A 21,566-nucleotide genomic window follows, 5' to 3' on the forward strand; every position below is an offset into this window, starting at 1 on the left:
ATTTCTTGGATCAGTTTCAGTTAGTATAGACCGATAAAATTATCCTTTTTATTTGGTAAATCAAAGCTTTAAAAATGAGAATGTAAAAACCTGAAGCCATTTTGATTAGCATTCAACCTAAAGAGTAAAAAAAGGAAAAAAAAAAACCCGCATGCAAAGACATGGATCACTTTTTGTGTAATACACAGTGCAATTATACTTTAATTGGAATAATAATTATAGTCATTTGACTTATTAAGAAAGAATATAGCTTTTAAAATAAATAGCTTTTGCTTTATTATTTATTTTCAAAGTTCTTATTACAAAGATCTGGCAAAGACAACTTTACCTGTGGGAGGGCTTAACAATTTCTTTATACCCAGCAACCCCTCCCCCCTGCCTACCATCCTTTGGGCAATCTCTCTTGGTTGCTAAATGGAAACCAATTTCACCTGACAGTACTTTCCCTAGTTGGGATACTGCAGTCCCTTGGAAAATCCCAGGATTCATAAAATGACTTGGATTCTAGGATAATAAACCCAGACACAGAAATTTTTCCTGTATTTCATTTTATGTAAATTTATACATGTGACTGGGCTAGCACCTGAGAAAGAATCTATTGTGAAAATAAAAACTGACCTGAAAAGTAATTTTAATTTTCATTCTATTTATTTTCCCTAAAATGTTCCAAAGCATTAAAACAGGTTTAAATTTTCCAAAATCCCTGCTGCGTAACAAGAACTTTTTGCTTTGTTAACTACCAGTTGCTAGTTGGGAGGTTTAGCATGACAATGATTTCCTGTTTCTGTATGCATGAAAGCATAAAGATGATGTCAGTTGTCCTTCACTCGGTTTTGGAATACATAACCTCACATGCTGACAAAACAATTTCTCTCCCCCCACAAAAAAACAAAAAACAAAAAACAAACTTGTCTGGATACTTAATGACTTAATCAGATTCACACAATTAATGTCAGAGAGCATACTGAGAATTCCAAATGTCCCCGTTCTCTTTTCTTCACTTCTATATCCTGCTTTAAATAGAGTTCTTTAAATTCGACTCAGTGGTAAGGGAAGTGCTCTCACGAGACGTAATGGTGCCCCTGTCTGATCACCAGGAGAGCACTGTGAGAGTGATCTGGGCCTATCACCATGAAGATGTGGGAGAAGTGGGTCCCAAGTACCACAACTCCAATCGTGGCACCAAAAGTCTACGGCTATTGAATCCCGAGAAAGCCAGTGTGTTGTCTACATCCATACCATCCTTTGACCTGGTAAATCAGGACGTAAGTTTTTTCCATATTTTGTGACTGCAGGGGTGGGTTTATTGAAAGTGTATAAGATTTTTTTACTTACATTGTCATATTGAAGAACTTGTCAAGAGAATATGACTTTGTGTTCCCCTCCCCTTTTTATTAAGACAGGTCCCCATCCCAAACAAAGGTACAACATATTGGTGCCAAATGTTTAAGATTCCTGCGTTCCAGGAAAAGCATCATGTAATAAAGGTATGTGACTCACAGGCTAAACTTAGTTTGTATGGACAGAGAACAAACTTTTGTTCTTAAAATGAAAATGCTAAAAAAAATACATAGAAATGATTTTCAATTATCTGAAAGTTATTTAGAGAACAAAGAGCTGGCTTATCTGACCCACACACTGTCTGAAGAGTCATCGAATTTAGGGAGAAAGCTTGGGTTATGTCTCCTAATTTTACATGTTAAAGGTAACAGTTTGGGGATGCTTTAGAACACATCTAGTTATTTCTTGGACAAAACACTTCTACAGTTGGAATTGTTGGAATTGCAACTTAAAAAAATGTATTTATCCATTGATACATTATATCCAGGAAGGTTACATTCCCCATCAAAATCGTTTGACAATGTCTATTAATACTTCATTGAAAATACTTAATATTATCATAAAAAATAATTGTTACACTATTTTTTGAAACTAGGAAAACAAGAAAATTAGGAAATTTCTACAGAATTAAAAGAAAAACAAAGACTTGTGTAATAAATAAGCCCAATTTACTTGTGGCATGCATGTCCTCCCACTCCCCCAGGGCTAGGTCTCCCAAAACTTTTGCATCTAGTTAGTGAGTGAATAAGTATTTAAAAAAACTTGCACGTCCTCATCTTTGTGCTAGAGATTGTTTGGCAACTCCACAGAGGCTGAAGATATGACCCATGGTCTCAAAGAACCGACAGTGAGAATGTAGGGGACAAGACCAAGACACAGGGAAGAATAAGATAGAATTAAATAGTGCATATTAAATACTGTGAACATTTGGGAGGCTGGACATTGCCAATCTTTTGTCAACTGTTGGACCCTGTAATGAAGCCGGGTGTATGTGAGAAAGGAGCAGACTTCTGAATTCTGGAATCTAGAGGAAATATGTGGGTTTGATTCGCTGGTTGTCTTTTCAGTTCACTATGTGCTTTCAGGTAAGTGGCTCTGGGGTAACACTGCAGGCCCTGGTTTCTTCATCTGTAAAAGGTGGTCTGTCATAACACTGTCCCTCCCAACCTCAAAGCATTTTGGCAGAGATGGAAATTCTGAGCACATTCTATACTTACATTTGTTAATTTCTAATGTATTTTTCCAGTGGCACAGACCTACCTTCCATTTACAGAATGATTCATACCTACTTAGAGAGGCAAAAGGACCAGGTTGAGAGACTGTTTATTGAATTAGTAAGTTGTCCTAAATATTTTTGCAACCAGAAGACTTACAACAATATGCCTACAGATGAGTCATTAGCCTCTGTGCAGCGTTATTTTCTATTTTTTTGCGTGTGAAAGGGGAATGCAAATTCTAGTCTTACATATTAATACAGTGCCTAAGTCCTTTCCTTATACTACTGAAAAGTGTCAGAAAAGAGAATGTTATATTTATATATACTGTGAGGCATGTATTACCCTGTGTCATTTGCAGTAACTTTAATTGAAACCTGGCTTAAGGGACAAATATAAAACTATAGGTTTAGAAATGAAAACAAATGTTTCACAAAAGAGGTCCTTGATTCACTGTTCAGCAAATGTTAATTGATGAGATGTAAAGTCCTTAACTACTTAAATTAATGCATTTTTATTCTTGTCATTAGGAACACTGAAAATTAAGTTGAATGAAATAAAAATAATTGTCTGCACTTAAGGGAGGGCAGTATATGTTCTGACCCTCCATGTATGACTGGCTTGGTACCTTGTCTAAGAATTCTTAGCCAGCTTTCGCGCCACAAGCATATCCTAGTAGTAATACTCTGATATGTGGGCATCTATTATCTAAGGGTGTGCTTAGAATTAAGTACTTTTGGGTCTACATTGCTATCTTTACTGTGTAGCAAGAGGGATCTTAGAGACTTGAGAGGCTTCGGAGCATTTTCTGCAGTGTTTGGAGGTCTTAAAATGACGCAATTTCTTTACCCCAGCAAAGGGGATTTGAGAGAGGGGCAGCAGGTTGGAGATGAGCGCTTATGTAAACTTTTTTTTTTTTTTTTTTGCGGGGAAGAGGGTTGGTGGCTGGATTTAAAAATTCTATTATTATGTAAGAATACCATTCATAGAAAACATTCCCAAGCTTGTTGTTAATCGCTAAAATATTTTAAAGTTCATTAAGTATTATGAAACCCTTAACTCGAAAATGAAGTCAAATAGGATAATATCCCAAAAAAACACTTTACTAGGAAAATAAATTCAAAACATTTAGATTGTATAAGTTTGGAGACAGTCTTTCAAAAACAATTTTATTTTGCAGCTTACATTAGTTTACAGTAATTTGAATAAATTTCAATAGTAGAATTCATAGATCTAGAACTTAAGAATTTATCTAATTTAATTTTCTTTTCCTTAGTAGAGATGATTTCTAATAATTTAGAAAGGAATATCTTCTTTTTATAGAATCAAAGACTCCTATGTTTTGAGAAGCCATCAGCTAAGTGCTTCTCTTTATTCCTTATTTTTTGTCCCCAAAATCACTGTATCAAAAAGCCTCAGTCCTTCTCTGATACAAAAAGTACTTTCTCAGGAAAAAAAAAAGTATTGCTTTTATATTGTATTGTGTTATGTGTCATTTGCAGTGAGTTTTAAGAATATATTGATCATAGTATTGTGAGAAATCAATTTCGTTGTCTTGACTCCATTTCAAAAGTAGAAAAGTTTGTAATTAATAGTACTGCCTAATATACATTTGGTAGTTGTAATAACTATAAAACTAAGCAAATAAATAAAAATATCAATGGCTTGATTATGAATGTATTGTATTTAGCAGGAAGGACTAAAATTCAAAATAATGAAATAATTAAAAATTTAATCATGTAGTGATAAAAATTATTTACTACTAAAATATGAAATAATAAGGTGAATAATTTCTAAAATTATAAAATAACAAAGATAAATAATTTTATTTGCAGGAAAGATGGGTTATGATAAAAAATATTGGTAGTTCCAATTCACTTGTGATTCCAGTGTATTCATTTATATTTTGATATTTGCAAAAAATGTTTAAAATTGTGACTTGAAGATGTTTGCATCATCAGATGACAGCACAGCACACTTGCAGATATGGAGATTGTAAAAAAGAAAATTCTTGTTAATTTATATTAAAACCACACTTTTCGTATGAGATCACCTCGGTCTCTCTTGAAACCCATGGTCCAGCCCATCTGTTCATATTTAAACATGACCCTATTTAAGTCTTGCCAAATATGTGAGTGATTTTACCCTAAGTTAAAAATTTTGGAGGGAAAGTGATTTTTTCCACTCTCTCTAGTTGATGGTAATATCATTATCATCTACCAAGCTGGGACTACCACTTGGTTTAACACACTGCTTTTTTTGAGGGTTATTGTCAGGGAATTTTCATAGATAAATTAAACTCCTAACTCATCTGTTTAAACATATGTCATATTCAACTTAATAAGTAGTTGTTGATGGCCTGTTATGTTAAAGAGGAGAAAAACAGCCAGGCTGACTCATCATTTCTTAGTCATCTCCCCTTAAAAGACGTGTTTCTTAACAGGGAGTCAGTAAACTTTGTGGTATAGTAGGGTGGGTTCTGTGCTCGGACAGGCCAGGTTTGAATCCTTTCTGTCTATTATTAGTTGTTTAACCGTGGGAAAGTTATTAGTCACCCACAGCTCAACTTTACCATTTAAATGGGAATAGTACCTTCCTTATTTAGAGTGAAGAATTCAATATCAGTTTTTTAAAAAAATTTGTTAACACTTAGCACAGTATTTGACATAAAAAACTCTTAATAAACCCAACTATTGTTATTAGGCCATTTATTTCCAATGTTGCATTCTGAATGACTTTTCATTGAAAACTGCTATTTAGTAAAGAGGCCCAGAAAAGGACAGAGCATCATGCTAAAAGGTTGACCATTGCTGAGTTTTAAGAGAGGGTTATTTTTGTTTTGTGACCCCAGGAAAACTATGTATTGTACTTCCCTGTGCCCCAGTTTTCTTATCTAGAAAATGGGCATAATAGTTCTCACCTAATAGGGCTGTTATGACTATAAAATGAACCAAAGGAGTTTAATATTTGTAAGTATTTACAACAGTGCTTGGCACACAGTGTTTGTTAAATGAAGTAATTAAATAAAATTATGCAAATCACTAGAAATACACAATTGTTAATCTGTTGATCACCTTGTTAGGTCTCACCATTGCTGAGGAATCCCAAACCAGCCAACACTTTTCAGACAATCAGAGTTTCAAATAAAACCTAGATTGTCACTCATTTCATTTAGAGAGGCCACCTTGAGAACTTGCTACTGTGGAGGTGGACAGAACACTGTCAGTCATTCTCTTTAATAGCTGCAGGAAGGAAAACGCTGGCCTTTGTACTTGCCACTGAACAGAACATCTTTCTTGCCATGAAATTAGATGCTGCTGTTCTTTTCTCTTGGTGGCATTCATAAATCCAAAGGATTTAATTTGGGGAATGTTTCCTAGGACAGGAAAATCTAAGCATAATTGACATTGAAGAACCATGAAATGCCCTTGAAGCCAGAATACTGTATGGTCATGAAATAGTCATTCAAAAATTGATTTTTCTGTACCAGACACATAGCATGAACATTTGACTTTATGGACTACGTGAAATGGACACTGCAGCCCAGTCCATTTTTTTCCATTATGTTCACCCCTCTCCCTCTTTTTTTACTAAAAGAACACCGTCAAATGCAGAACTTGAGCATTAACGCATTCTCAAATGTCAAGTATGATAGAGGATTTCTATTGCTGAAAATGTGAGAGACTTCAGGGTTAAATTTAGCAAGTTGTGGGAATTCTCAGTGCCAAACTACATGATTTGACAACTATTAGAATGATCTCTTCTCTGTTGGTATATTGTCTTTCTTTTTTTTCACCCTGAAATGGTATGTATTTCAAAATATATTTTAATTGATGCGATTATTTTCCCCTGATGGAAATAGCATTTCAGTTTGTCATTAGGATGCATTTCCACAGACTTGACACTTTTGTTCTCATTCTCTCTTCATGCGTTCACCTGTTTCACTGTATTATGTGGCAGAATAGTGGATGTTTGCTGTTGATTGTTTGTGTTTTTACCCATTTCCATTCTAACTTTGTATAACTTTTTTTGGCTTACTGATATTTCCCACTTACTGTGTACTAATTTAATATTTCCTAAAGGCAAATCTTTGGATCTTTAGGTAGATTTACTTACTAGTATGCTGAAAGAAATTAACTTTCAAAGAAGGCCTCATGTGAAAACTCTTTTCATTCCTTTTAAATACTTTGTAACACTGTATTTGGCTATTAATATTAATGCATTACCACTGGCACCTGTGGATTTGTCCTTCATTGACAAAATGGATGATTCTTGAGCTGTGGAAAAAGGTATGCAATAAATTTAAAAGAATCTCTTCTTTGGGAATTTGTCACCCAAAGTTTATAAATACCAGAATAATTTTACCCTTCCACCCAAGTGTATGTGAAATTTTATATATCTTTTGTGTACTAGAGAAGAGATAAAAATATTTGACCATTTACATGGTGGAAACTGTAATTTGGACAAACAAAAATGCTGATAGAACATTGCCCCTAACAATGAGTTGACTCAAATTAGCACATTTTAAAGACTGCTGACTTAAATTGCCCAGTGTTGCAAAGTTCTTTTGAGATCCTCTTGGGTTACATCTACGTCACAAAAACATTGGAGGTTGTCTAGCTACATGGGTGTTCCTAATCTCCACTTGAGAGTACAAGGTAATTGAATTCACTTTGAAAGCATGTCTTTTCATGGAAGTGATTTATTGCTAACTCTGTCACTAATTAGCTTTCTGACCCTAGAGAAAGTACTTAACCTTACCCTCGTCCTCAGATTCCTTGTTTGTAAAATAAAGGGATTGGACCAGATGATTTCAATTGGCTCTTTTTACTTCTAAATATCTATGACTTGCTAAAAACTAGAAGTGAAAGTTTGCTGGGGTTTCGGTGCCCTGTGGTCTGAGTTCCTGATATTTTTGCTTCTCACTATCCCTGAGCATGGCAGGGTGAAAATGCTTAGATCCCCACCACCTCCCTTTCAGTTAAAAGGCCCCCTTCTTTAGTCCCTTGGACATGAACTTTCTTAGCATGTATTCTGAGGCTTAGGTTTCCATCTGTAAATGGGGATGATAATAGAACTTGTCTCAAATGGTAGCTGTCATTATCAAATGAGAGAATATCCATGGAGTTCTTAGATGTTTGGCACATAATAGCTCACTAAGTACAGTATTGCCAATTTATGTCAGTTGCAGGTACTTCTAAATCTTGGAAATAAACAAATATACCTAAATCTTGGGGAAAATGTCATTTTAAAATAAGGATAGACATTGAAAGTGCCAGGGTGAGCAAGGCTTACAACAGGTTGGTAACACTACACAGAATGGGCTCTGGAAATAGGTCGGGGTTGTATTCTAACTCTGCTTTTCATTAGCTCAATGACCTTGGGCAAATTAAACTCCCAGAGTTTGTATCTTCATTTGTGAAGTAAGAAAAATAATTTCTAGTGAAGATAAAATGAATACAAGTGAAAACACCTGTTGCATAAAAGGCTTGTAATTGCTTGTTTTCTTCTCTTGATGGGGATTATAGAGATGGATGACTAAAACATCATCTTGTGTTTTTCTCATACTTAGGACTGCACTGAAACCACAGTAGGCAGTAAGTCTCTATTTTATTCTGAAGAAGAGATTCTCTGGGAATTAGATTTCATAGCTTGCTTCCATTATTCTAAACCAAATGAAATTTAAGCTAATTGCCTCCTGTTCCTGTCTAAGTAAGGATAAAATCCAGCTGGTGACTATCCTCTGGGAAATATTCTTTCGCATTCTTAGATCACCCTTTAGCCTTCCATTCGATGGCCTGAAATAATGCCACTGTCAACAGACTTAAAAATGTACTTACTTTTCTTTGTTGTCCTGCTACCACCCAACACTCTCCCCAGCTTAGTACATTATTTTAAGTAGTCCAAAAAGTTGGATGACAAAATTGAAAAGCATTAGCACATTTATTGCTAATTATTGGCTATAAAAATTGGTAAATAATTTAATTAACAGCACTTTTATTAAAAGAGTACTAAGATATTTATGTTGAATTCTACACGTTAATGTCACATAGGATTAAGAAGTATGATAATATTAAGATATGAATGACTTTTACTTATGTACAGGAAAGTATGTAGGTAAAATACTTACCTATTTTTTGCTACTTTACCACATTATTTTCTTAGATTTTCACAGCCTCCCGTGAGGTAAGTTGAATTACCACCACATTCCTGATAAGCACACTGAGGCATGACATGCATAAGTGACTTGCTTAATATTACCCAAATTCTGTGAAGCAGAGCTAAGAATGAACACAGATCATCCTAGCAAAACTGGTGGATCTTTCTCGATACAATTTCTACTAGCTCAGGCCTTATGATTTTTCTAGATGATATATGCTACAATGAAAAATAATTTGTGTGAGAAATGTCTGGTAGCTTATATACAGCCACAGGTCATTTGAATATGCTTCTCAGAATCCAGCTACTTTTTAACAGCTATATACGATCTCAGAGGGGTAGTTGATTTGGGGTGGGAGGGGATCACTTTGTGAGAGGTGTAAATAGTAAAAGGCTGTCCTAAAAAATTGGAAAAAGAAATGAAGATAATTTTTGCCTGCATTCCCATAGGGTAGAATATGCCAATTTTATTTTCATGCATGGCTTCAATGTAAAAAAATATATACTTATTAAAACAAGATGCCATTCATTATTTGCCTTTTGATGCAACAATGAAAAATTTTTAATAGTTTTTATGAATGGCTCTTTCAGTAATTGGCAGAAAAAATATATGTGTAGTAGAAACTCACTTTCAATGAATGAGATATTTACATTCAAGTTTATAAAACTCATAAATCAAAGGATAGTTTTAGACAACCCTAGTCAAGTTGTAAAAGGCTGCACAGTTGTATTCTTTAGAATATTACGCCTCTCTTGGTGCATTTAAAATGAATGTATTTTTACATCAAAAACTCAGATTATATAAGAGTTTAATCTATTTTATGAAGAAAAATATTAAACTCACATATGAAAACATTTGGTTGAGTCTTGCTTTTTTGAGTGTGTTTCTGGATTCATAACCTAGGGTGCACATTAAAATTATGTGAAAAGAATCTTTAGGTATGGAGTCCAGTTCCTTATGTTAGTGGTGGTGGTAGCTGTCTTTTGGAAAAGCTCCCCCGGTGATTTTGGTACAGATTCCCTGGTTGAGAATCACTGTTATATACTTACTAAAGTTTTCCAGGAGACTGTAGTTGAATTATATTTTATAGCACCTAGTAGAATGCCATTCATATTAAGTAGCATCAATATGTATTTTTAGAGTAATACACTGTTTTATTCAACAAATAGTGTAAAATTTGAACACACATTGCACATCTACTATTGAGATGCCCTGTTAGTTGTCTGCACATGAAGAAGATTTAAGCAATTTATGGTTTCGTGATAGTTTATTCCTTGACGCATTGCATATTTCTTTGTGGAAGTGGAGAGGCAAAAACACCAGCTGTTTCCTGGAACCACAGCTGACTTTCATTATAAAATTTCAACATGAACTAATTCAGATATAAGGGATACTTTCTTCTATGAAGGGAAAAAGATTTATATTCTAGTGAAATGTATACATCAAAGTTAACTCTATACATTAGTGTTTATAATGCAATGGACCCATTTTAGAAACTGTATACTGAAGGACACCTTGTTGAATTTAAATGCATTCCATTACCAATAAAGAGAGATCTTTTCATCACTGAAATCTCTCGGAATTACTCTATGTGGAATTTTAAATATGAAGTAAAGGCAAGACCGTGTAAAAACTGTTATTAAGTATGTAAATGCTCCCTATAGCCTCTTAGCCTTTTGCTTGGCATGAGGAAGTCCTGAGAATGTAAGACAGGCACTTGGTTTGTGTTGTTTCAGATATCAGGGGAGTGCTTAATACACTATGTATCTTAATCAGCTGGAAACATCGCTTCACACTAGCTCTAAATGGCAAAGAAGAATCAATGAGTGCCTAGTGCATGCCTGCTTTGGACAGCAGTCAGTGCTATGTCTTTGGTCAGATGTAGGGCCATATAAGACATCGCCTCTCCCCCCAAGGACCCCCTCAGTCTAGATGGTGAGAACAGATGCACACATGAATAATAGAGACACCTCAAAGCGTTGAAGCGAGCATTGGTGTCCAACTACATAATATACGCATAGGCAGTGAAGGCATAAAGAAGGGAGAGAGCCGTGAAGGTTTGGGCACCGTCCCGTGTCACATGGAAAGGATAATTTGGGGGAAGGTACAAGCAGATGCATCTTAGGCAGGTCAGGACATGTGGTGAGGATGCCTAGGAGACAAATCTCTGTTTATATGTGTAAGTTCCAAAATAAAATTAGCTGATTGATAAGACATTGATTGAGAGGGCTGTACATTTTGTGCATGATCAATCTTCATAAAAAACCTAGGACGCAGTATTATTATCCTCATTTTACAGATGAGGAAACTGAAGCCCAGGGAGGTTAAATAACTTGCCCAATGCTAATAATTTTCCTGTTTGTACACTTTGCCCTGAGGAATATAGTATATTTTAAAAATAAATGCAAATGAACATTTTTGCTGGTTTAACCTCAAAACAGGACTTTTAGGTTTGTGGTAAACAACATTCATTGACTAAAGAATAGGACTCATGCTTCAGCATTACAGTTCGGAAATACATATTACACGTTGGTCTGTGCGGAAGCTCCATCTGGTCCCACATGTGGCAAAGAATACTTGACGCTACAACCAGCATCTGCTTGTGCAAGAGCCAACTAGCAGCTGCTGGCTGAACTTTAAATCCATAGTCTAGTTCTGTCAGATTAGAATGCAGTATCCCTGCAGTTACTTGTTGTCAGGGCAACTGCATTTTTTGATCAGAGAATGCCTCAACCATACCAAAGCCCCTAGTGTGAAATATTGAAAGGGACTGCAGCATTTAGCACCTAAATGGGGACACTGATTTTATCTTGAATGATACTATTGTGTAGCTTTGTCCCCAGACATGAATTTACCAGTTTTACTTAATGTTAATACTCTGGCCAGTTGGGTCACACTCTCGGAAATAGAAAGCAAGTCTACCTCTTAATTGCACACATATGCACATAACCATTTAGTGCTCTAAAGAAAAACTGTAGTCAGTTCCCCTGAGTGATGACCTTTCAGTCCTTGTGGGAATGAAGGCATCTTCCCTAGAGCCTTCATTGTAGAGTGACTTGACTGTTGAGTTTGTTGGGTGTCCATTCCCGTTGTCAATGTCAGTCACGTTTTCTTAATAGTTTAATTGTATAGAAAGCACGAGGGCTTCTTTGCAGAAGAGGTTTGTATCATTCAGCTTTTTGTTGTATTAAATCATGGGCCTAACAAAGGTCTGTCTCAAGAGATAATTTATTTATTGCCCAAGATTTGAAAAAAAAATACTGCTTTAAAACAACCCTTTGAAGATGTATGTTTCTCATAATTATTAAAAATTTCCACAGGCTTTCTAAAATCATCTTTATTAATGAAATTGGATATTTTCTCCAAAGTAGCTGATTTTAACTTCATGACTTCAAGGCAAAATCAGTTCTTTGGGTTGAAAACTGATTACAAGTTTTTCATCACAACCAGGGACATATTCTATAACAGGTCATGGTATTGGTTGCCATGATTTTGGTATTAGTATATACTGATATAAAATGGAAATAGCAATTCCTGTCCTTCTCAAGATTAATCTGAAAGTAATTTAAAATATTGAATTTTAGAAAATGAATATTAATTGATTGCTCATTATATACCAGACACTGTGCTTTTCTTCCTACTTACTCCATTTTGCCAATGAGGAAACTGAGGCTCAGAAAAACTTGATGTCTTTCCTAATGTCACAAACTATTTAGTCTTAGAAAACATTATTCAGTCTAGCAGGGGGACTTGCACTATTTAATTAATTTATATGAGCCTAAGTTTGGAAGGCTCTGTGTTCCTTAGAGCTGGGTTTAAATCCTGGCTTTCTCATTTACCACTTACATGATCTTGGGTAACTTAAACAGAACTTCTCTGAATCTCTTTTTTCTCATTGGCAAAGTGGAGACACTACCTGTTCATAAGATTACTGTGAAAATTATTTGGAAATGGTTATAAAGCATCTGAGGCATGATAGATGTGAAATATTATCATTCTCTAGTAATTACTTTTGCACTCTAAAACTTGTTTGCTTTTGTCAACAGTTTATTTCATGGTTTCAGAAAATGAAAGCTAGTGAAAAAAAAACTTTCTCATCCAGTTAATTAATTGAAACTGGAATTCAAATTCAGGTTATAAATCTCAAGTTGCTGTTACTTATCTGTATCTCTCTTTCAACATATGAAATATAAAACAAAATCAAGGTAAAAAGCATACCCATGATTTATGCCCCTTTCTACTCTGTCATTCTTTTAATAATCTATAATGGAAGAATTTTTAGAGCTTTTGAAAAAAGCTGTAAATTACTTAGATGTAATTATGTAGTAATTTAGAGCTGTTGTAAAACTTACTTTGATTTCACTGACTTTTTGAGACATTAAAAAGAGGGAAAACATTTAAATATACTTGTTTGTATCCAACTGGATTTTATGTGGTATATTAGTTCCTTTATAACTTAAATTAACTATTTTTACTACCTTAGCTTTTTATTTCTATATTCACTTTTAAGATAAAGCTTAGTTATTTTAAGAACTAGCCTGCCAAATGTATCTTGTTATGTCAGGCAAGTTCTCATTGCAAGAAGTCATAAGATTCAAAATTGAATTAAATTTATAAGGTTAGAGAACTAAGTTCTTTTTTAAATGATAAACAGGAAATGTCAGTACCCTGAGTAATATTTTCCACTCATATAGCAAATAAAATTTTCCAACAGATTGTTGGTTCGGTCACATTATTTCAAAGTATATTTATTCCAAGTGCTAAAAAGTATTTTATGAAATAATTTATGTCTTCTTCAGCTTGAATTAATAATTATATATATATGAAATACATATGTGATATGATTCACTCCTGGACTGGCATTTCAAAATCTTGAAAAGAAATCACAATGGTTAAATTTTTCTCTCTCATCATTTGAAAGAGTAAGGAGTTTTTCTGTTCACTGTTTCTCAAGAGAATGTTTTAGTTTTTCTCCATTCTTTTTGTCTATTTTGTGTGATGCCTGTGTCTACTTGTGTTGATTTGACATAAGATTTTAAAACTGCATTTAATCCAGCATCTCAATGTTCTTATATTTATCTTAATTAAAATGCTGGGCATTTTTGGAAGTATCTTCTAACATGTGTACTTGTTTCATTTTCAATGTACTTGTTACAAGAAAAAAAGTGAAAAGTGCATTAAAGAAATAATAGTGGTGCCCTCTTCCTCCAAATTCCACTTCCCTGAGGTAACCAATGTTAACAGATTTATTTGTGTCTTTTTATAACTTTATGCTCAAGAAAACATTTACAAAATGATGTAGGATTTTATTGAGTTAATCTCTTGTCTTTTTTTAAACAAAAGTAGAATGGCTATCTATATTACTTTGAAATTTATATTTTCAAATTACCAGCCCTATCATTACAAGTCAAAATGTAACACATTCATTTTAACATTTATAGAATTAAAGCCCTTATTATATATAAACAACATTTTTTATGGCCACCCAAAGTTAATGCACAGTACAGGTGATTTGATTTTTTTTTGTCTGCTATAGACAATGCTTCAATAAGTATTCTTGTAAGTATATTCTTATGAATTAGTGGTTTCATTTCTGTAGGAGAGATTCCTAAATTCATTGAGTAAAGGTTATATGCATTCCCAATTTTAATGTATTAGTCAGATTACTTTAAAAAATTCACACACTAGCAATGTGTACATATTTCCTGAATCCCTCTCAGGTACTGAATATTTCAGTCATTTAAATTTATTGCCTACTGATGGGTGAAAATGAATATTTTAAATTTATTTTGTTTTAATTTGTTTTGCCTTGCTTTTCTCAGACAATCACTGAGACTGGGGCTCTTTTTATTTATTGTTGTTACTTGGTGAATTTGCTGTTCAACCTTTTACCAATTCTGTTTTTAAAAATCCATTTATTGATTTTGCCAGTTTTGAACTTTATGTAAAGAATCAGACAGTAGTACTCTTTTGTGTCTGGCTTCTTTTGCTCAACGTGATTTGCGAGTCACCCATGCTTGTTGTGTGTAGAAAGCAATGCATTACTTTTTATCTGTGCATAGTGTTTAACTGACTATACCAGAATTTTTTATTCATTCGTATCAGTTAGCTATTGCTATCCGCTATTGCTGTGTACCAAACCACAACCAAATTGAAAGACTTCAAGTAAATACACATACATTGTTGTTTGCAGATCAGCCAGGGGATTCTTCTGCTTATTGCTTTGCTTACTCAGAGGTCTATAACCAGCTTGGGCTTTCTAGGCAGCTCTTTAATGGTGGCTGGGCTCCCTCATATGATTGGGAGTCTGCTCTTTGTAGGCTGGTCTAGGAGGCCTTACCTGGAAAGTGGGCTCTCCTTTGTAGTATCTTGCTCTCCAGAAGCCTAGATTGAGTGTTCAAATGGTGGGGGCAAGAGTCCAAATGAGAGAGGTCAAACTAGAAGGCCATTTGAGGCCTGGATTTGGGATTGGCACACAATTACTCTTGCCCTAAGAAACGGTTCCAGTCTAGATACAAGACAGTTTTCAAAACGCATAACAGTTCTGGTTGCCTTGTGCCCTTGTAAATACTTCATATATTAGTATGTTTTCAATTTAGCCATTCTAAAGGGAGTGTAATGGTATTATATAGTGTTATTTTTAACAGCCTTGTTAAGGTATAATGGGTTCTAAATAACACATATTTAAAATGTATAATTTAATAAATTCTGAGCCACGTGTAAACCTCTGAAATCATCATCACACTAAAAATATAAGCATATTTCCCAAATTTCATCATGGCTCTTTGTAATCTTTTTTCCCGACTCCTTGCCCTCCCTCTGTTCCCACACAATCATATATCTGCTTTCTGTCATTATAGATTAGTTTTCTAGAACTTTGTATAATGGAATCATAGTATATATACTTATTTTAGTCGGATTCCTTTTACTCAGTATAATTGTTTTGAGATTTATCCATGTTATTACGTGTTTTTATGTTTTAATAGTTCATTTGTTTTTATTGTTGAGTGAATTTCATTGTATAGATATAGCACAATTTGTTTATCTGTTCACTTGATGGATATTTGTGTTGTTTCCACTTTGGAACTATTATAAATAAAGCTGCTGTGAACACATGTGCACAAGTATTTCTATGAACACATGCTTTCTTTTCTCTTGGATGTACCTAGGAATAGAATGACTGGGTCATATAGCATTCGATATGTTTAACATTTTAAAAAGCTGCCAAACTGTTCAAAGTAGTTCACGGTTTACATTCCCAGCAACAATGTATGAATGTTCTAGGTGCTTATATCCTCATCAACACTTGGAGTAGTCAGTCTTTTAAAATTTTAGCCATTCTACTTGTTGTATCTTATTATGGTATTAATTTGTATTTCCCTAGTTACCAAGATGTTGAACATCTTTTCACGTGCTTATTTAGCATTTGTATATCTTCTTTGGTGAAGTGATTCTTCAAATCTTTGTCCATTTAAAAAATTGGATTTATTATTATTATTATTGAGTCTTGAGTATTCTTTAATATCCTGGATATTATTTGTTTACCACATAATTGATTTGTAAATATTTTGCCTTAATCGAAGGTCTGTCTTTTCATTCACTTATCAGTGTTTCTGAAGTCTAGATGTTCTTAATTGTGGTAAAGTCCAGTCTATTTTTTTTCTTTTGTGAATTGTGCTTTTGGTTTATTACTAAGGAAATTTTTGTTTAATGTAAGGTCATGAATATTTTGTGATTTAATTTAGTCTTTTTTTATTAGGTGTAGTGTTAGTTCTAGGCTCGATCACTCCCCTCTTCTGGTTTTTCCATAACTCATTGAAACTTTTTTTTTTCAGTCCATTCTTTATTTTTAATAATTTTATTGCTCTGCCTTCAAGCTCATCCATCTTTTCTTCTTCATTGTCTATTCTGCTGTTAATACTATAAACTGTATTTCTCATCTCAAACATTGTCATTTTAATCTCTAAAAGTTAAATTTGAGTATGTAAAAAATATCTTCCATGTCTGTATTGACATTTGCAATCTTTGTCTTCTGGAACATATGGAATGCATTTATAATATCTGTTTTAATGTTCTTGTCTATTACTTCTATCATATGCATGATTCCTGGGTTAGTTTGATTTGAGTTTTATCATTATGGGTTTCATTTTCCTAATTCTGTGCATGACTAGTAATTTTTTGGTTGGATACCAGACATGTTTAATTTACCTTGCTGGATGCTGGATATGTGTTCCTATAAATAATCTTGAGCTTGTTTGAGATGTAGTTAAGATACTGGAAATCAAATCTTTTGGATCTTATTTTTAAGCTTTTAAATACTAATTTTATCTGCTACAAGGCAAAACCTTTCTGAGTACTTTACCTATTACTCTGCAAATTAAGAGATTTTACAGTTTGTTGGGAAAAGGCTCTATTCTCTCCATTGTGATATTTCTGGCCTTCTTCTAATTCTTTAGAGTGATTTTTACTTGGTCTTGGGTAGAAATTTTTAGGGTGATTTTTACATGCAAAAGAGGCCCAGTACTCAGTTAAAGCACTTGAGGAGGATTCCATGCAGATGTCCTGAGTTTGTTCATTTCCTCTCTCTCTCCCCCTCCCTCCCTCTCTCCCCCTCCCTCCCTCTCTCNCTCTCTCTCTCTCTCTCTCTCTCTCTCTCTCTCTCTCTCTCTGTAAATCTCTCTCCTCTACCATATTTTATTCTGTGAACTGTAACCTCCTTGGCCCCCCTGAATTTCTAGCTCTCTGTCCTCAACTCAGGGAGATTTCCAGGTTCTGCCTATGTTTCCCCTTCCTGTGCAACAGCCTGGAAAGTCCCTCTAGGCGGGAAGCTGAGGAAATCATAGAACTCACCTCATGTATTTCTCATTTCTCAGAGATCACACTCCTTTTTTTGTCCTATGTCCACTGATTTGAGACACTACTCAACATCATTACTTATTAAGGAAATACAAGTTAAAACTACACTGGGATACCACCTATATGAATAGCTATATAAAAATTTAAGGGTTGGCGAGATGTGGAATGACAGAAACTCTAACACTCTGTGGATGGGAATATAAAGTAGTACAACCACTCTGAACCATTTGGTATTTTCTTATATAATTAAACACATATTCAAGCTATTTTTCTATTGGCTATGTATCCAGGAGTAATGAAAGCATATGTCCATACAAAGACTTGTAAAAGAGTATTCATAGCAGCTTTTATTTGTGATAGCCAAGAAATGGAAGCAACCCAAATGTCTATTTGTAGGTGAATGAATAAGCATTGTGGTATATCCATACAATGGAATACTACAGAGCAACTAAAAAGAATGATGTATATTAATGCATAAAAACAGCATGGATTAATCTGAAAATAATTATGTTGAATGAAAAAAACCAGACAAAGAAAAGTACATATAATATGATTTCGTTTTTTTATGAAATTCTAGAAAATGTCAGTAATCTATAGTAACATGAAACCATTGAGTGGTTTCCTGGGGATGACGATGGAGCAAGGAGGGAAGACAATGAGATATTGCCAAGGGGAATGAGGAAACTTCTGTGGATAATGGGTTTATTCATTATCCCAATTACAGTGATGGTTTTATGGGTATGTACATATGTCAAAACTCATCAGTTTTTTATACTTTAAATATATGCATTTTAGTGTATGTCGTTTGTTCCTTAACAAAAGTAAAAAAAAATTATCTTGCAGAAGTTTGATTTCAGAATGATATTTTCACACTCAGTGATTCTTCCTTAAGTTGTTTTTAATATGACATTATGACATTAACTTATCCATAGAGTTTTAAATTTCAATTTTTTTTATTTCTAAAAATTTTGTTTTGTTCTTTTTCAAATCTGCTGAATCAATCTTGATATTTCTTGCTCACTTTTCCACCTTTTGTTTTTTAAACATTTAAATAAAACAACATTTATAACATACACATAAATATTTTCTGTTTGATAATTGCAATAATTCAAGTCCTTGGGAATCTAAATATGTTGTGGACAGCCTCTTGTTTCCTGAAGTGTTTGTTAAATTTTGCTGAGTTAACTTAATTTATGGGAATCACAAGGTACTGGACTGAGGATGCTTCTTCCAGGAAGTATTATATTTGTATTTGCTTTTGCCAGGAACCAGAGGAGGTGACCGAAGAGGGATTCTTTATTTTCTTTGTTTGGAATCTTCTCAATCATACAAGGGTATAAATTCAAATTCTACTGTCACATGAGGGTGGACCTATGTTTACACATCTCTGGGGGAGAATATGTTATTATATTTTTCTACCCATGCCTTAGCTTGGCTACCATAACAAAATACCATAGGCTGATAAACAACAGAAATATTTTTCATAGTTTTGGAGGCCAGGAAGCCAAGATCAAGGTGCTGGCCAGATAGGTTTCATTCTTAGGCCTCTTCTCTTGGCTTGTAGGTGGCTGCCGTTTCACTGTGTGCCTATATGACCTCTTCTTCATGTGAGAATGGGGGTTAAGGGCAGGGAGAGCAAGTTGTCTGGCTTCTCTTCTCATAAGGGCATTAATCCCATCATTAGGGCTCCAACCTCATGACTTCATCTAACCCTGATTACTTTGCAAAGGCCCCCTCTTCAAATACTATCACATTGGAAGTTAAAGCTTCAACATATGAATTTGGGGGGACATAAACATTCAGTCCATCCATCATAACCCATAATGTGGCAGAGACAGACAGACTTTTTCCATTGGTTGCCTTTGCTAGCAGTTAAATTTCTTTTCCAGTCCACCATTTCACTGGAGTTGTATCAACTTGGAGGGTGTAGGACTATGTCTAAATGAAGGGTGCAGGAGGAAGTGGTGTGTGTCAAGTTCAGTCTCCCCCCATCATTGGATGAACCTATCCTTGTGACCATTGTTCCTGGAGACTCTAGAATCGTAGTAGACACAGATTCTCACAGGAGCCTTAGTTTCTGTTTTTATCACTTTGATTTCAATTTTATATTCTTTTTTATTTTACCTTCGGGAAGTTTCCTTTAATTTCTTACTGAACTTATTAATACAATTTAAGGCATGTTTGTCTTAAGTTTTGAGAATCCAGATGTTTTCCAAGTGAGAGACATTTAGAACATCTAGCTGTCCTTCTAATGGCTCCTCAAATTCTGATGGGTACAATTCAGTTTTGCCACATTCAGAATTGAGAAGACTGGAATGCCATGATCAAAAGCAGTGAGAGCACATATTTTTGCTTATGTTTGAGGATCTTATGACAGGATTCCTGAGAGCATGGATAGGTAGTAGGCCAAAAAGTGAATTTCTGTTGAGGCAAAGTGAAACTATGGGTTTTGATTGAAGGAATGGAATGATTCATTGTAGAGTTCAGGGCACAGAAGATTGGAGCTAGGATTTTAGCCTGGGCATATTTGGACAGTGTATGTAAGAGGAAAAGGCAGCCTCAGGTGCAAAAGAGGCCTTGGAAACAAGGAGAGAATGCACACAGGGTTGTTGTGGAGGTAGCAGTTCAAACGCTTGGCAACACATTTAACATTACGGGTTAGTACTTTAATAAAATTCCGAAAGAATTGGTCGTTCATGGGGGAGAGAAGATGATGAGGTCTCTTCTGGAACCATTATCATAACTCAATTTATCAGATCTTTTATAGGTTTCTTCTTTCAGCTGCCAAGAAAAGAGATTGGCCACATTTCGGAAACTGGAAATTTCTCTTTGTATACCTATGCAGGTTGTAAATTATGAAGTTTAGATTGAGTGTGGCTTTTATCTGATTGAGAAAAATCTGGAATAAATCACCTACGCTTTTATGTTTTCTTCATAAGTAGACCCATTTTTAATGTAATTTCTGTGACAGCAGACCTGAAAATATTTAAACTCTGGTAAAAGGTATTAATTATAAAAGTTATTTTAGGTTTAATTTAAAGGAGATGGCTGATATGTTTAGGAAAAAAAGCAGATCAGACCTGTTAAGACTAATGACCCCTGAGTTTATCTTTGAGATCCACCTTGATTTAGGAGTTTGGCAATTCAGGTCACCATTGAATACCTAGTGGGAACAGAAAAATGTGTTGCATTAGTGGGGGCAAAGATGACTAACAAAGTAGCAATGACAAGATGTTAATTAATTCTGGGTGGTTGTTACATGAATTAATTATGTTATGTTATTTTCTCTGTGTATAAACTTTTCAAATTAAATCAAAAGCAAACAAATAACCCCAAAGATTAATAAGACATTTGCTTTGCTCTTCAGAAAGCTACATCTGGAGGAGAAGACTTATTTATTCGAATAACTGGAAGGCAGGAGGAGACATAAGGGCTTAGGAAGGTGAATTCTGTATGAGGCAATGCTATTAATTTGTATTGCTTACAATTAGATCTAATCTTTAACCTATGCTGGAGGGAATAAAAAATGTCATACAATGGTTATTTTCCTACTCTCAAAAGACTAAAAAGATGGCCCATTTATTAAATTTCTTCAGGAAATGCAATCCTTAAATTATGCTGAATAAATGCTACAAATATGCTTTTTTAAAAACAGCAAAAATTATTATGATAAACTACATAATATATAAACACATGTACTAGAAGTTTCAGGATGTGAAAACAAGCTTAAAAAGTTAGTTTTAAAATATGCAGAATTATATTTTTATATGTAAAAGTTATTGGACTAGATGAAAAACTTTTTCTTTTTCCTCATTTGGGGCTATGGTGTTTTATCATGAGGATCATCTGTTAGTAATTGAGTTTTGTCCTTTCATGGATGGAATTATCAGGCCTTTCAACCATAAAAAAAGGGGGGGAACCATACACAACAACAACAATAAAAGCAGACTAGCAACTATAACTTCAAAGGAAACTAAAAAGCAAAAAACAATCGA

General features: G+C 34.4%; 1 protein-coding gene across 2 annotated transcripts in view; it reads left to right on the forward strand.

Annotated features, from left to right (window-relative positions):
- The window catches only part of MOXD1 (monooxygenase DBH like 1), a 117,535-nt gene that overhangs the window by 62,896 nt on the left and 33,073 nt on the right, over positions 1–21,566 (forward strand). For both annotated transcript variants that reach the window (XM_019663461.1, XM_019663460.1), the window contains exons 3-4: positions 1,098–1,265; positions 1,404–1,487. In XM_019663461.1, the coding sequence (XP_019519006.1) occupies positions 1,098–1,265; positions 1,404–1,487 (252 nt within the window). The remainder of the gene's footprint in view (positions 1–1,097; positions 1,266–1,403; positions 1,488–21,566) is intronic.

The sequence above is a fragment of the Hipposideros armiger genome, unplaced genomic scaffold (assembly GCF_001890085.2).
Source record: "Hipposideros armiger isolate ML-2016 unplaced genomic scaffold, ASM189008v1 scaffold_391, whole genome shotgun sequence".
NCBI classification, from domain to species: domain Eukaryota; kingdom Metazoa; phylum Chordata; class Mammalia; order Chiroptera; family Hipposideridae; genus Hipposideros; species Hipposideros armiger.